At 38.8% G+C, this 17,471-nt stretch overlaps 1 protein-coding gene across 6 annotated transcripts in view; it reads left to right on the forward strand.

Moving 5' to 3' along the window:
- The window catches only part of PLEKHA5 (pleckstrin homology domain containing A5), a 243,509-nt gene that overhangs the window by 160,114 nt on the left and 65,924 nt on the right, over positions 1–17,471 (forward strand). For all 6 annotated transcript variants that reach the window (XM_029206047.1, XM_029206051.1, XM_029206046.1 and 3 more), the window contains 4 exons: positions 2,640–2,740; positions 5,802–5,917; positions 10,372–10,839; positions 15,821–16,286. In XM_029206047.1, coding sequence (XP_029061880.1) covers positions 2,640–2,740; positions 5,802–5,917; positions 10,372–10,839; positions 15,821–16,286 — 1,151 coding nt within the window. The remainder of the gene's footprint in view (positions 1–2,639; positions 2,741–5,801; positions 5,918–10,371; positions 10,840–15,820; positions 16,287–17,471) is intronic.

Here is a 17,471-nt window from a genome sequence, read left to right on the forward strand (position 1 = left end):
AATTTACATATAGGACGTAAGGAATGAAGGTTATGTCTGAAGACGTAGCAAGAGTAAAGGCTAAAAAGTAGATCAAGGCACAAAAGGCATTTGTTTGTTATTCTAATGAATTTAAACTCCTGTCTTGAATACAAAAAATAGTATCAAGATCAAGTGTACATTTTAGAAAAATCACCGTAGCACTTGAGCTAGAAGCCAAGAGACCAGTTAGCAAAATATTGAAGTATTCTGGCTAGGAACGATAATGAGTAACAACATTCCAGTCTGTAAGTTACTTACCCAGCTGTGACTGTATGTATTTCTTGTCTTGTTCCCAAACGTCTTTAAAGCGAAAGAAGGAATGGGGGAATCTAAAATGTCACTTGAATCCGCTAAAGTGTTGAGATTTTTATGGTTCCTGTCCCAGGTTGTGTTCCTCAAGAAGCGAGCCTTGTGATGGAGATCAGGGTGCAAGAGGCCTACTGGGGAGTGTTCTTGGTATCGGGACCTGGGCCTGGGAACGGAGGGAAGTAGGATAGGGCAGAGGGAGAAGTTAGGCTGCCGTGCAGTCTAAGAAAGGCCTGGCCGACTCTCTGTCCCCAACGAGGAGTTCGTTCTTTCTACAAACATCACTCAGTTCCTACCCTTCGCTTGGCAGTATACGAGGCCTGCTGGGTGATAGAAACTAAGACAGTTACCTAGGTAGAGTTAAGACAGTAAAAAAATATCAATAAGACAGTTGCCTAGGTAGACAGTTACCTAGGTAGAGAACTATAAAGAAAGCCATGATTAGGAACATTTAAGTGATCTAGCAGGGGACTCTTCGGTTAGTCATTTGACAGATGAAGATTTTATATGCCTTCAGTTTTATGTAATAATGGCAGTAGTTACTGAACACTTAGTATGAGCTGAGTGCATTATTGTGTTCATTATGTCTGTTAAATAATTTAACCCTCACAACAAGTTCCTTAGTGGTAAGTCTTGTTTTCCTCAGTTTTGTAGTAGATGAAACTGAGATGCCCAGCATCAGTAACTTGCCCAGGATCTCAGAGCTGCTTGGAATCTGGCCAGGAAACAGTCCATGATAATCCAGTGAAGTCACCCTGTGCTTATTGATGCTGCATATTCTGAAATAACTTTAGGAAAGTCAGTTTTCCAATTATGCAACATAGAAGAAGGTATTATTTGATAAAAAATGATCTTTTAATAAAGATGACTTCAAGCTGTTTCTGATTATATGCTTTATATAAGCATAAAGTTGGATTTAAAATTAGAATATGACTCAATTATAGAAAATTGTCATGTTCTCTATAATTGATGTCTGCTCTCTGCCTCTTTTTTTTTACCTTTTAGAATAAATCTGCACTTTTGTTCATTCTTTCTTGTATTAGTGAACTATACCTGAATGAGTACTGTATAGTAAAAGCAAAATTTTGTTCCACTGTTATGAGAAAAGCTATAGAAGTAACCTCTAATGTGACTTTTTTCTTTTGGAAGTTTTACCATATAGTCTAGAAGTAAGGGGAAAATAAATAAAATCCCTCGTTAAGTTTATAATAATAAAAAAAACATGGTAAGCATAATAAAAAGAATTATTTCTCATTTACGGTTTTTCTCATTGGTGAGTTCATCAGCCTAATGCACAGCTTTATTAACTGGTCTTTTGGGTCTCTAACAATGTCCTATGTATTTCAAGTTTCATAAACATCTCTGCCCCCAGGCAGCAAGTTAATAATGTGAATCTATACTGTGCCGAGATTAATGTTTTATCTTTTTCCTGGGTATATTTTATGTGCTTGCCTCGTAGGCCTGTAATTTATTCCCATAACTTTATTGTATATTGTAGCGACTGATGAAAAACAACCCTTCAAAGATAATATGCGTAAAAAGCGTATGATTTTTATAGCATAGTTTACAATAATGTATTTATGTGTATCATCATTTATTCAAAATTTTTTGAGTATCTGCTGCTGTTGTTCTAAGTGTCTTCATGGAGTTCACATTCCAGTGGAGAGAGAAAGATGATAAATAAAAAACTAAAACATGCAGTGTATCAGCAGTAATTGGGGTGGTGGTGAGGGGAGACAGTGGTGGAGTTCCAGAAGGAGAAGAGAGGGCTCTGGGATGGGTCAGGGTGGGAAGCACTTTAAAATAGAGCAGTCAAGGAAGGCTTCATTGATGAGAAATTGAGCCAAGTCTGAAGGATGTGACAAGTGAGCCGTGCATTTGTCCTAGCTTTAAAATGGTTGCACATTTATATCCTACCAGCCATGTGGGTGGATTCCTTTTATAAATTTTCTGTGTCATCACTTATATGCTAATGTAGTTTCAGGGAATCACATGTCAAAGGACTTTGTAGCATGCAGTCTATATGCCAAACAAATGTATGCTGTTTTTCTGTCTAACTGACCTTTTTCTGACATGTGGGCCAATTTCTGATTTGCTTAGGATAGGGAAGCGTGTTGAAAGTAAAGCAGTATATATACTCTGCTATTTAATATTTTCTTTTAAAACCTTACAAAGAACTACCTAAACAATACATGAATTCTTCATTCATATATGAAAATCTTTTGATTTTTTGTCAAAATAAGTTTCAAGAAAATTTATTCTGTTTCATGAGAACATTTAAAATTCTAATCAGATGTTCAATTATCTCTTAGATGAGAAAGAAGAGGGTATTCTGGGAAGCATACTGTTGCCTAGTTTTCAGATAGCTATGCTTACCTCCGAGGATCACATCAATCGCAAATATGCTTTTAAGGTAAGGAAATAATCATACTTTTTTATTCTGTATTTGAATCTTGCACTGATTAAAAAGTGGATATTGACCATGGATTATTACAAAAAGATATTTTAGTAACAGTTATTTTTATATTAAAGACATAATAGTGGTCTTTGGGTCGAGGAGGAGAGTGTCCCTTTAATTAGGCAGTACGTGCTCAAATATTTAGGGGCCAAGGGTCTTTTATGTCTCTACTTTCAAATGGTTCTAGTTAAAGCAAATATGTTAAAATGCTAATAATTGATGGATATAGCTGTAGGTATCCTGGTGATCATTGTACTATTCCTGAAAGGTTACTGTATGTTTGAATATTTTCATAGTAAATTTGGGGGTGGTGTGTTATTTAACAATAATACATGTGCATTCATGATTTTATAGGATATTTACAAAGATATTCTTGGGTCTAAGTACTTCATGAACATCAGATAGTTTTGAGAGAATATTGCAGTTGAAACATTAAATCTATGACTAAATCTAAGCAGACCTGAGCCTCCCTCCCCTAAGTAACAATACCCACCCATCTCTGCATCTCTGTGATGTGCTGGCTTGTAGAGCACCCTCAAGTAAGAGGCCCCTTGAACGCTCAGTTGGTTATTTTTGTTTTCAAAGACCATACTGCATTCTTTGCTTTATGATTATGGCTGAAATAAATTTCAGAAGTCACCTATTTTTTTTTTAAATCAGTGTTAAATTAAGAACTCTGAAGGGTTTAAATTTTTCATTTTAAGGAAAAGAGGAAATACAAGGGTAACATATGCTGTTATTTAACAATGAAAATGTTTGCACCATTATAAAATTGATTCAATTTTTAATTCCTGTCCACTTTTAAAGAATACTCAGGACTGCAGCTGATTTACAACTTTTGCCAATTAATGTGTTACATTATTAGCTATGGAGAAAAGAGAGGGAAAGGCAGAGTGGTGGGAGGGTGATGGGTGACCTCAAAGAGAATGTAATATCTGAGCAAAGACCAGTGGCTACAAGGGCAGTCGCCACCCATTTCAATAAATGTTATTAACAGTATGAACCGGAGAAATGGAATTAAGTATTTTAAGATGCTATAACAAACTCTAATACTGATAACTTAAAGTAATAACTTTGTAAAAGTACATTGCCCAACTCTGTGATACTAACACTGTTATTTGGGCACAGGTTTAAATTTTTTTGTTTGCTCATCAACTTGTCAAATGTTTATGGAATTTGTACTAGTCATAGGACATTTTGCTGGTTCTTAAACTCTAAAAAAACATAGATTTTTAAAAATATATAAATAGAATGTTAAAATAGCAGTAAAAGTGACCATGCGTGTTAAGTATATTGTCTCTGTAATTATTCGGTTTAATCTTGATTGGATTTTATCTATAACAAGGATAATGATTTCTATTTCAAATTCTCTTCTCTGCCATGTTGTTTTCTCTGAATTTATGAGCCACTTTTACTACTAAGTCCGTTGGCACTGATGCTGCTGCTTTCACAGTGGTAAGTAGAAGCTATAGACAATTGTTGAACAAAACTGTGGAACTTAAAGCTAAATCAGGAACTTTGCCATCATCTTGTAAATATTCCCGTTTGACGGATCACAAGCTTGGGTGTGGTTTGTTAGTGTCTTGAGTCCTGGCTACACCTGGGTCTTCTGAGCACCAGCCCAGTGTTCCTTCCGTTGATCACAGATAGGGGCAGTGGTCTTCATCCATTTCTCCAAAACCCCACTCAGCCAGTCCAGTGACTCTTGGTGGTGGTTTTAATCATTTTAACAACTGGTGGCATTTGAGCTGTTTCTTTCACGTGGTTTCCGTAGATAGGGTTACATCCCTTACGTGGTCAAGTGAGATTTGTTGGTTCTGTAAGTTAATTTGCTCACTGTGTTGATTGAATTTATTTATATCCTGATTCTGAAAAAGATTCTGAAGCAGCTAATTTGACATTGTAAGTAAAGCAGATAGATAGTCAAGATCTCTGAGTGAAGTGTGTGGCTCCAGATTTACTCCTCTCGTCTCTTTAGACTAACTCTGTGCTTAGTGCCCTTCCTTCTGCCTCATTCTATGCTGAAATAGCTTTTGTTTCTCTTTCCTTGTCCTTCAGTGTCTACCAGGGAGCTGTCACAGGCATTCTTAAATGGAAATTAAGAATGGTTCCCCCCACAGAATTCCCCACCCTGGCCTTTGTTTTCTTTCTTTCTTTTTTTTTCCCCCTTCTTTTTTAAAGAAATTTTATTGAAGTCTAGTTGATCTAACCATGTTGTGTTAATCTGGCTTTGTTTTCTGCTCTGATGTAGCTACTGCTGCTGTCCATCTTTGCGCTGCAGGCCCAGGGCTAAGCTGAGCACTCAGTGCTTGAATGTGGGTAGCTATCCGTCAGCAGCGACTTCTTTGTGTTGTTTTCTGTTTCTTTGGATAGAGGCAGATTGCCACCATAAAGAAAGAAACCTACTTACCAGTTATATAGGCCTCAAACCCAGTGTATTTACATTTTAACTCCGAAACTTGAGAAGAAAAGCTAAAGGGCAGTGCCATTTTGGGTCATTTATAGATCTTTTATGTTTGTGTATAGATGTCTGTAAGGATTAGTCAAAATGCTTTAAACAGCAGCACCTTTTAAGGGCTAAAGGAACTGGTAACACAGGAGGGAAATGCTATGACATGTACATTTCAATGACTTGTGTTGCTGGTTGCTCTGGAACATTCTTGAATAGAAAGATGTGAATTGTAGTAAATGGAAATTGCTAGGGATGTGTGCATGGAACAGGGACGGCCAGCTGCTTCCTTTCTTACCTCTTTCCCCTCCTATACATCTTTTTTTTTTTTTTTTTTAAGAAAAAGAAAAATGGTAAAGTTAGGAGAAAAAATATAATATGTATATATTTTTCAATATTGAATTGTATTTTTCTTAAGTCCCTCATTTCTATATCGGTATGTAAGACAAGTCTGCTTTCTTTGAAATTGGATAGTAATGATCTGTGTAGAGAGCCACTGAACTCTCTTTCTTTTCCTTTTACAGATACCATATTTCTATTTAAAATGATCGTGCCATTTTCAATCAGGCAGCCCATCCAAACATGCGGACCTATTATTTCTGCACTGACACAGGAAAGGAAATGGAGTTGTGGATGAAAGCCATGTTAGATGCTGCCCTGGTACAGACAGAACCTGTGAAAAGGTAAAGGCTTCTAGGGAAAATAATGGTGATTTCCACTTACATTTTATTCCATGCCTTGCAAGTATGTCATTATCATAGTACATATCATTTTAGTAGTCATGATATGAAACCACTTCTTCCTCAGAAAGCAAGGATTAATTCATGTTTTATATTAAACTAATACACCTTTAGTTAGTTTGAAATACCACCTGCATTGTTATTCCACCTTCCCTCTTTATTCATTTTCACCTATCAGTGTACTGAGGTGAATGCAGAATCCTAACATTCCAACTGAACGTTCTTTCTTCTTACACAATTACGTTTAATTTCCGGTAAGTATATTTTCAATTGCTATCTTAAAAGTACACAAGACAGTGTTTTTTAAGGTTCTGAATCTTAGAAGGGAATTTATATTCATGAAGTTAATTTCATTGTGTTTTTATATTATGTTGGATGTTTTTCAAGTTTAATAAATTAAAATAAAATTTTTTGATGAGTTTCATTTCTTTGGCATTTCTGGGTTAATTCTGATTGTTTTATGATGAATGTCTCCAGAAAATAGTTCATCAAGCATTTAGATTATTTCTAAATATATCTACTTCTTGATGAATTCTACCTTCTTTCTTTTAAAACTCCAGGGCTTAGATTCTTCGGTAATATAAATATGTACTGTTAAAATTGATCTAAGTGTGATTTTTTCCCCTGCTTTAACATATGAATCATTTTAATATTTGACTATATTAAGAACTAGTGAGGGCTTCCCTGGTGGCGCAGTGGTTGAGAGTCCACCTGCCGATGCAGGGGACACGGGTTCGTGCCCCGGTCCGGGAAGATCCCACATGCCGCGGAGCAGCTGGGCCCGTGAGCCATGGTCGCTGAGCCTGCGCGTCCGGAGCCTGTGCTCCGCAACGGGAGAGGTCACAACAGTGAGAGGCCCGTGTACCGCAAAAAAAAAAAAAAAGAACTAGTGAGAGGAAATCTGTTTCTAAAATATGTAAATAGCAGCTGAATAATGGGCTTACAACATTTTTGTTATATATTCCTATAATTTGAAGAAAGATCTATGATACAGTTAAATTTTTCTTCCAGTCAGCAACAATTGAGCGCATATCTCATATAAGGAAGATCGCTAACTTGCAAATTTGATCTTTTTGCTCTCTTCTCAGGAAATTATATGATTGTTACATTGTAAATTTCTTTTTTTTTTAAAGTGTACCTGTTAATAAAGTCTTTTGACTGTGTTGGTTAAAAGACTCAAGTTGATGCTATATAAGTAAATTTGTGTTTATTTTTTAAAGTATCTATTCCAAATTAACTAATCACTAGTAATTAGAGCTAGGGAAAAGTATGGAGAAAAAAAGGAAAGAAGGTCCAGGGTTGAACTCTGGGACACCTATTTTTAAGAGTAACCACCTCGGGGCTTCCCTGGTGGCGCAGTGGTTGAGAATCCGCCTGCCAATGCAGGGGACACAGGTTTGAGCCCTGGTCCGGGAAGATCCCACATGCCACGGAGCAACTAAACCCGTGCACCACAACTACTGAAGCCCATGAGCCACAACTACTAAATTCCGCGCTCCTAGAGCCCATGCTTCACAACAAGAGAAGCCACTGCAGTGAGAAGCCCACACGCTGCAGTGAAGAATAACCCCCGCTCGGCACAACTACTGAGCCTGTGCTTTAGAGCCCGTGCGCCGCAACTACTGAAGCCCATGAGCCACAACTAGTGAGCCCACGAGCCACAACTACTGAAGCCCACGTGCCTAGAGCCCGTGCTCCGCAACAAGAGAAGCCACCGCAATGAGAAGCCGGCGCACTGCAACAAAGAGTAGCCCCCGCTCGCTGCAACTAGAGAAAGCCTATGCACAGCAACGAAGACCCAGTGCAGCCAAAAATTAATTAATTAATTAATTTTTAAAAAAAGGGAGGGTAACCACCTCAACCGTATACATTTTCTGGGTTGAGAGCTAATAAAAGGAAAATCTGCTTTTGGAATTCCATGTGTAAAAGCGACCTGAATGGATGTAAAAATGAGGTGATTATGATTGACAGCTAGAGAAAATTTGTAGGTGAAAAAAATTCATTGAAAATCTTAAGATAATATTAACTTAAGAGTAGAATTTTCAGGGAATTGTTTAGAATACAGAAATCAATATAATAATTAAGATATATGATTGCCAGGTAATTTCAGTATTGTGTGTTCACTTATCCCAGAATTTCAACTTCCATTTTCTTTTCTTGTATTTTCCACTCTAAAAACTACTCATAATTTATGGTGATAAAGATGATATTCAATGTTTTGTTTTGACTGTGACAACTATTCGTTGATTATGTTCTCACAGCAATTTTTAGCCAGTTGTGTTGATATAATTTGCCCTATTAGCCAGGAATTGTTGAATACCACCTAATGGCCCAACCTGGTGTCAGTCGCCATTATCCTCTAGAAATTATATCCTTTATTCTACTTCTAGCTCTTAGCATTTTTATTCTGCCTTGGTAGTCTTAATCATTCAATGTGAAGGTACCTAATTACTATGCTATTTCATTTCATAAGATGGGGAGATTTTGTTTACTTGGTTTTAAGGTATTGGGCTCTTTTTCCCGTGTGGCCAGAATACTTACAAATGTTTATCACGGCATATCACCTAAAAGATAGAACATCCAGTTTTTAACTAGATAGTTCATTTCTTCTAAATTTATAAAGTATTTAACCTATGAACTACAATGTCATTGTCCCCAAGTGTGCAGAACCTTGATGGCATTAAAAAATCTAAGCATAATATACATTCTCTGAATAATTTCCATCTCTGGGCCCATTATTTTCATTTTCTATATTTGCGTGTATTTTCTGCAGTAACTTAAATGTCACTTTTTAAAATTGGATCACAAGTTTTACATTATTTATGTTATCTTAGCATACATTTCTGAATCAGTTTTGGTTCCACTTAGAGAAAAGTCAGCATGTGTCTTTTTTGATTGCATCTCTTAAATCTCTGAGAAAAAAACTGAGGAAAAAGTCATTGTAGTTCTAATTTAAAATAATAGCTTTTGGTAGACAAGAGGTAACTAGTTTTAAAAATCCTTTTCAGATATTTGATATTCAATGTTAAAAAATCCTCCCCACCCCTGAATTTAGCACGGATAAATGTGCTTTTAGTATAGATCTTCTCTTTTATCTTTCAAGGGAAAGAAGCTCTATAGCATATCTTAGTAAACTTTAACAGTGTCTGATATTCCTTCCAACCTGGAAGCTATGAGTTTTATCTAACATAAATATATGGATAGTCCATAACTGTACTCCAAAGGAAATAGTCACATTTCCTTTTATTTTTTCTCACTGATTGTATTCCTAACTAGCTATCTCTGTATAGCTGTATAGGATATGTATAGATTATGTATTTTCTACACATCACTGAAACCGGCAGCAATAGCACACTTAGGATCCAATAGGAGCATTATTATGTATTGAAATGTGCAAGGTTGGCCAGTTCCCAAGAGGGGCCTCCCTGGTGTGGTATGATCTTGGCAATTTCGTGCAGGTTCAGACACTCAGCTTGGTCTTGTCAGATCCTGGAAGTGATTGGTCTCAGGGAAGCTGATTCTCATCAACAAGACCCAGATATAGCAGCTGGCATGGTGAGCAGTAAAACTGCCCAGTGGCCCAGGCACATACTGCTGAGCAGCCCATTCTTCCTGCGGTGATGTGGACACGAGATGCCAGATTCGAATCCACAATTGCTTGATGAGATGGAATGGTAGTGGTAATAAAGTCTGTGGCAGCCACTGACTTACTCATCTAGTCCTCACAACAATCTTGTCTCCTTGGTGCTACAATTTTCCCCATTCACCACAGAGAAGATTGAGGCTTGGTCAGTTTCTGCACCTTGCCCAAAACACAGCTAGTAAGAGGTAGAGCTGTCAGCTGAGCACATGCAGTCTGGCTCCAAGAGCTCTTACCTGAAACTCAGGTCCTCTTGAACACAGACACAGAGAGTTAATCAGTCGTAGGGTTCAGATCTTTGATAGCATCAGAATGTAATTTCCGTTGCCACAAACCAGAGTCATGCTTGTCTCCTGGTGAGTTAACCCTCCTGGCTGGAAACCATGTTATTTCAAATGACTAGTTACTGTGGTCTTTTAAGTGTGGATTTTTGTGGTTTCACTGTCAAAGGGCAATCTTATTTGCTTTCTTTCCAGATTTCTAATGGTGGGGACACTCATCACTTTTTTTCCTCTAGTGCTTTATACGCTGTATATTTTAGGTTTAATTTTTTTCCCCTTTCTATTTATACATTCTGGTGTCGTACTTGAATTTTCATACTACAATACTGGGGATTTGTGCAGACTTCTCTGTGACCATTTCGGGGTTTTTTTTTGGTAAAGTCGAAGGTAATTTTATGTTTTTCCTAGATTGAATCCCAGAAATAACATGTGCATTACTTCATCTGATTTACTCTGGCTTTCTTCTCTGATTTCAGAGTGGATAAGATTACATCTGAGAATGCACCAACTAAAGAAATCAATAACTTTCCCAACCATAGAGTGCTAATTAAACCAGAGGTCCAAAATAACCAGAAAAACAAGGAAATGAGCAAAAATGAAGAAAAAAAGGCATTAGAAGCTGAAAGATATGGATTTCAGAAGGATGGCCAAGATAGACCTTTAACAAAAATTAATAGTGTAAAATTGAATTCTCTGTCGTCTGAATATGAGAGCGGGTCAACGTGCCCGGGTCAGACTGGACACTACAGGCCAGTCAATGTGAATAGTTCAGAGAACAAAACGGTCAATGTTAGCCTGGCAGACCTTAGAGGTGGAAGTCACCCCAGTACAGGGCCCTTACACACAGAGGCTGATCGAGTCATACAGAGAACGAATTCAATGCAACAGCTGGAACAGTGGATTAAAATCCAGAAGGGGAGAGGTCATGAAGAAGAAACCAGGGGGTAAGTGTCTTGTTATGTGTTGTGAACCCAGGTTTCTTTCCTGTTATGTTGGTGGGAGACTGATTTCTGAGATACCAATTCAAAGTATTAAGTTCAAATTGCGTTTGAGATATTACAGCTTCATTACTTATCTTTTTTTGATGGTAATCAGATATCAGTGTTTTTTCTCTGCCTCTCAGTGTTCTGTCACCCAACTTTACTAATAGCAAGGAGTCATCCTCCTTGGCCCAGCACAAGAGAAGGCATAGGCTGTGGGTACAGATCATGTTTGTTTGGGATGAGGAAAGTCGCAAGACCTAGCCTTACCCCTCTACATGCACACGTGCGTGCACGCGTACACACACACGCACACACACACACACACACAGTGAGAACTTGTCTTCACTCTCCCCACCGCCCTGCTGTTTTCCACTAGTAACTTTTGCAGCTTGATGTAATACAAAGCTCTCCTGAGACATGTAACGTGGAGACCAGAAAGGCTTAGGCTCTCTAGTTCTCAGTCTCATTCCTTGGCTTTCTTAAACTCATAATGCACATGGCTAAGTATTATATTTATTCATCTAAGCATTTATTCATTCATGTACACATTTGTTCTTTCATATACTTATAGTATAACTACTCTATGGTAATCATGGGGCCAGAAAGTGAAACGCTGAAAAGATACAGTCCAGATTTCTCACAAAGGTTCTTAGTCCAGTAGAGGAGAAAGTTAAACAAACAGGTACAGTATATGGTGACAAATACAGTGATGGAAGAACAGGATGCTGTAAGAAGATGTTTCAGGGACAACCAACACAACCTAAGGGTTCAGGAAAACCTCTTTGGAGGAAGTGAAATATGGAGCAAGATATGAAGGATGGTATGCTTATCTTGGTTTATATATGCAAAACTGATAGAGCTGGGAAAGGACTCCGAAGACATGAGTCTGGCTTAGGCACAACTGCTGTGATGATGGATGGGAAGCGCGGCTGGAGAGAGAAGCCAGAGGAGATGTGTGCAGATTGGTGTTTCAGCAGCATCATCCCTGCTGCAGAATCTGGAGAATGAATTGGAGAAAGTTCAGAAACTATTGGAATGAGTGAAACGAGGAGAGGAAGGGGATGTATTCACGATATAATTGACAAGGCTAGTTGGGTGCTTGGATGTGCTTGATTGCAAACTGGCCTCACTCAAGTCTAATGTGAGCGGCTGGGGGAAATCAAGAATGACGCCCTGCTTTTTGGTCTGGTCATCAATCGTTGTCCGGTGCCTTTCACTGCATAGAGAAGGTTTGGGAAGAGAGAAGGTAATGAGTGATTGGACAGGTTAGATCTGAGGTGCCTGCAGCCTGTATCTCCAGAGAGAGATCTGGACTTGAATAAGATTTGGGGTGTCATCATTATATCAGATATACTTAAAGGTAAGGATGAAAATCAGAAAGAACATTTACATTTAAAGGGGAAAAAAAAGGATGGTGGGCCTGCAAAGGAGACCAAAAATAAGGGCTAGAGGAAACGGAGGAAAAGCAGGTGATTGTGGATGAGAAAAAGTGTTGTGTTGTGTTGTTAGGTGGGAAGCTGGTGATGCAAGATTTATAACGTACTTTAATGAACTAACATAGTAAAATTAACTGAAGACTTACTGTAACTCTTACCTCTCGATAGTAGGAAACCAGAAAGCAACGAGTTACTAATGTTTTGGTTAAAAGGAGATGAACTTTTGTAATAGTGGAATGTCCTTCTGGTCTGGGTGGCTGTCTGCCAGTCTCTTCTCTCAGGAGTGTAGCTCAGCCAGGGCTGCAAAACCCGACTCCCGTGATTCAGTTGCTCACTTCCGTTTTCTTCTCCTCCACCCTCGGTGATCACTTTTCTAATTTTCTCAAGGGACAAATTGTGAGAAACAGTTGCTGTTTCAAAAATAAAATTTGATTAGAAGAAAAGCCAGAGGTAGTTCTGGGCGGTGGGGGGGAAGAAAGGATGTTTGAAAGTACTTATAAAGGTAATTGTTTTCAGGGAAACAATAATAAAAATCCTAGCCAGAAGATTTGCTGCATCTCTACCCAGCAAATTAAATCTCACTTCTCAATAGAAGCAGTTTTCCTCAAATAAAATCATACTTTCTTAAGGTTGAATGGGCATAGTTAAAGGGGTTCAGTATCTGGAAGTTAATTTTTTTTAATTGTTGAGCATAAGTATTAGTTTTCAAGCACTTGTTAAAGCCCTTGGTTGAGTATAATTAACACACATAAAGGCTCTTTATTTTGACTGCAGACCTTCAGCAGCTTCTGAAGGCTAGTCTTAGGTTATTTCGAGCTAAAGTTTTCTCCACGTTGCTCCTCCAGCTTCAGCTTCACTGACTGGAGTCCAGTTTGGATCACTGAAATAGATCATCTACATTATCATATGAACTTCATGCTTAAGAAACAGTTGCAAGGTTTTATAATGAAATAATTTTTATTGGTGGGAAGAAGCATGATAGTAATACATGGTATAATTGGTTTTGTGAAACTTTATGAAAGGCTGGCTTTTGTTCCTAAAGTTCTGATAGAAAGAATAGAGGTTTAATATGTAGTCATATAGTAGATGCCTGCATCTGTGAGCAGAGCCTGAAAGTTCCTTTGTGAGTAGCGGGCACCGTTGAGATGCCGGGAGCCTAAGCCATTGTTCCGCGTGGCAGAATCACAGGTCAGGGTTTTCATGGTGTTTGACAGGCAACTGCTGGTGAATGGAGCACTAAACCTGATGAAGGCACTTACAAAGTTCGTTTCTTAAGCTTTCACTTAAAAGTAAATCACACTTGGCTTAATTTGAATTTCTTTGGGGAAAACCACTGAAGGAGAATGTAGTTTTTTTTAAAAAGAGGTCTCAAAATGGTAGAAAGTATATGGGATAAAAATAAATATACTTGATGACAACCAGATTTTCCATTAAAATTCTCCAAAAGGAGTTCGAAAGATGGCAGAAGAGCCTTTTATACTTTGTGATCCCTAACTAGCCAAACTTGGTAGGAAAATAGCCTGTTGTTAATGATCACATGGTAAGTGTTCAACTTCAACATCCATCTCTGCCACAGGTTCCAGCTCACGCGTTATGAATGCTTGGGTTTTGTGTAATCAGATTTTCTGAACTGGAATTTAAACATTAGTCCACAGGCAGTTTTTCATGTATTTAAGATCAAAAATGTGTGTCCCCTCTTTATGTGATTATATATGATCTTTTTACAGATTTCCAAATAGGGTCTAAAGTTAATATTATTTATGTTCTCAGTATATGCTTCTATGATATAGTTCTATGCCTAATCCAGAGCTTCTTGCACAGCAAGGTCTCTATAATATTTCTTGAGTTTATGAATGGCCAAATAAACCAACGTATGTTGGAGTACGTTGCTTGAGTGCTAGGGCAGAATTTCTTGGATGGAATCATCTTCTCCCTGTCTGACACGCTTCCTAAGCACATAGCTGTGGGGTTGCCAGCTCTGGACTTTTTCCAGTTTCTGGCTTAACGGAGAAGGTAGGAATAGGAAGGGAGACCTAGCAGGGGAAAATTAGGAAATGTACGTGAAGATAAAGCAGCAAAAAATTAAATTCTTTCTACTGCTTATATCAGAGTATCATTGGGTACTTGTCTCCCTCACTTCAGCCCAAAAGTCTTCAGATGGTTGGCCCCTGTGTAGTGGTTCTTGGGGTGGAGGTATGGGAAGGAGGGTGACGGGGATAAATTTTGAGCAAGCCTGTTTTAAATCAAGACATTAAAAAGCCGAGGGATGATCAGCATGATGAAGGAAATTCAGTTCAGGGGAATGGTTGAAGAAATTGTAAGTATTTCAAGTACAATATAAGACATGGGATTTTAGAGTTGTAAGACCACTCTGTGATCAAATTATCTTCTAGATGAGAAAGCCGAATCCCAAAACGTTTCAGTTGGCCAGATATCAGTAGCATGTGAAGGACTCTAGCACTTTTAAGATTATGCCCTTCCTTATTTAGGGGTATCTTTTTATCTTTAAGTATATCATTGCAATAGAATAGTAAAGTTTTTTAAAAAATAATTTTCATACTTTTGGCACAAATTTTAAAATAGAAAGTTGATAACCCCAAGTATTAAAAGGAGTATGATCTCTCGGTCTTCGCCACACACACACTTGAACATGCTCTTAGTCCCAGAGGTGTAACTTTTCTAAGGTCTCCGCACTTAGTGGGAAAGCAAGAATGAAAGCTTGGCCCTCCTGGTTTTTGATCAACTGCTTTTCCCTACTTGACTAATAATGAAGTTCACTGATATTAAAACATTGTAAAATTCCAGAGATTTGCAGTTTTGTATCTGAAATATTATACTGGAAGTATTTTGTCTTTAAATAATTAAATTTTGAGCTTTGGCTTCAAGTCATTTTTATTTCTCAAATTAAGAAAAGTTATCAAGGGAAATTATTCCTTCAAGCCACAAATGTACTGATTGATGTACTTCTTCCCGTAAACAGTCATGATCTCAGAAGGCCATGGTACAATAGAGCATCACCACCTACAGTCCTTCATTTCCTGTCTTCACACTCTTAGGCACAACTCAAAAACTCTAGTGTTCCATCCACATGCAGAAACCCTATTTAACTATTCTGGTGAGATGTGTGAAGATGAGATTGTAGGAGTTTATTTATATAAAATCAAATAAGATATGAGGACAGACTTGAGATCTTGAACATTCTTATTTTTGAAAAAAGTTTAATACTCTTCTTTCTTGCAATAAAACTGTACCTTGTGTGGAACTAATAGTCTTATGTGAGTGACATAGATGCTGTTCACTTAATATATTAAATCCATTGAATTTCATAAAAAGATTAAAATCTGTTCATTAATCACTTGTACCCTGTATAATATTTTGGTCTTTAAAAAAAATAAGTCCTAAGTATATATTTTACCTACCAAGAGGAAAAAAAAATTTTACTCTAATTTAGAATCTGGGAAACAACTCTCCTTCATTTTTACGTTCCAATTGTTCTTTTATTTCAGAGTAATCTCTTACCAAACATTACCAAGAAATATGCCAAGCCACAGAGCCCATATCGTGGCCCGCTACCCTGAAGGCTATAGAACACTCCCAAGAAACAGCAAGACCCGGCCGGAAAGTATCTGCAGCATAACTCCTTCCGTTCACGACAAGACAGCTGGGCCTGCGGCCGAAGAGAAGCGGAGATCCATGAGAGACGACACCATGTGGCAGCTTTATGAGTGGCAGCAGCGTCAGTTTTATAACAAGCAGGGCACCCTCCCTCGCCATGGCACCCTGACCAGTCCTAAAACCATGGTTAATATTTCTGACCAGACAATGCACTCCATCCCCACATCACCTTCCCACGGCTCCATAGCTGCTTATCAGGGCTACTCCCCTCAGCGAACCTACAGATCAGAAGTGTCTTCACCAATTCAGAGGGGAGATGTGACGATAGACCGCAGGCACCGGGCCCATCACCCCAAGGTAAGACGTCTGCTCATCCAGGGTTCACTGCTCCTCCAGGGATGCTGCGTTTTACTTCTAGTACACGTCTCTCTCTCTCTGAATGGGAGAGACAAGAACATGGGGAGGAGGTAGGCAAGGCCAGCTCTTATTTTGTTTTAAAAATTAAGGAAGAGTATTCTGCAGTGTCAGAATCTCATGTAGAAAACCTAAAGCTTGCAGTGCTTCATCTCTCAGGAGCAGCTCTTTGGAACAGATGTATTATGTATTCTTCCCTGCTTGATAGCATGCCTCATCAGCTTTCTCTGTAGGTTAAGACCACACATATTTTGATTGGCCCTTCATACACTCAAATTCTACGCCCACCCTCTTCTAGCATCCCTGCAGTCTTGTGTGAGGCCCTTCATGTTCTTTGCTAAGATAAAAGCGCTAACCTCAGGACTTTCCTGGTGGCGCAGTGGTTAAGAATCCACCTGCCAGTGCAGGCGACCCAGGTTCCAGCCCTGGTCGAGGAAGATCCCACATCCTGCAGAGCAACTAAGCCCGTGAGCCACAGCTACTGAGCCTGCGCTCTAGAGCCCGCAAGCCACACTGCTGAGACTGTGTGCTGCAACTACTGAAGCCCGTGCACCTAGAGCCTGTGCTCTGCAACAAGAGAAGCCTGCGCACCGCAACGAATAGTAGCCCCCGCTTGCTGCAACTAGAGAAAAGCCCGCGCGAAGACCCAACACAGCCAAAATTGAAATAGATAAATTAATTTTTTTTTTTTTTTAAAAAGTGCTAACCATATCTTCTAACCAGCGGAAGATATGGCATATTGAAATACTCCTCAGGTGCCCAATTGCATATTAAAGTAACAATGCTTACTGATATATATCCTTTTTTTTGCTCAGCGGCCATGGCTCACGGGCCCAGCCGCTCCGCATCATGTGGGATCTTCCCGGACCGGGGCACGAACCCGTGTCCCCTGCATCGGCAGGCGGACTCTCAACCACTGCGCCACCAGGAAAGCCCACTTTTTTTTTTTTTTTTTTTTTTTTTGTCCATGCCTCGTGGCTTGCGGGATTTTAGTTCCCTGACCAGGGATCAAACCCATGCCCTCATCAGTGAAAACGAGGAGTCCTAACCACTGAACTGCCAGGGAATTCTCTACATATACTTTTTAAAAAATTAAGTTATAGAGATCATGCTTTAATTTGCACCTTA

Source organism: Monodon monoceros, unplaced genomic scaffold (assembly GCF_005190385.1).
Source record: "Monodon monoceros isolate NGI ecotype Baffin Bay Population unplaced genomic scaffold, NGI_Narwhal_1 Super_Scaffold_6, whole genome shotgun sequence".
In the NCBI taxonomy this organism is placed as follows: Eukaryota; Metazoa; Chordata; class Mammalia; order Artiodactyla; family Monodontidae; genus Monodon; species Monodon monoceros.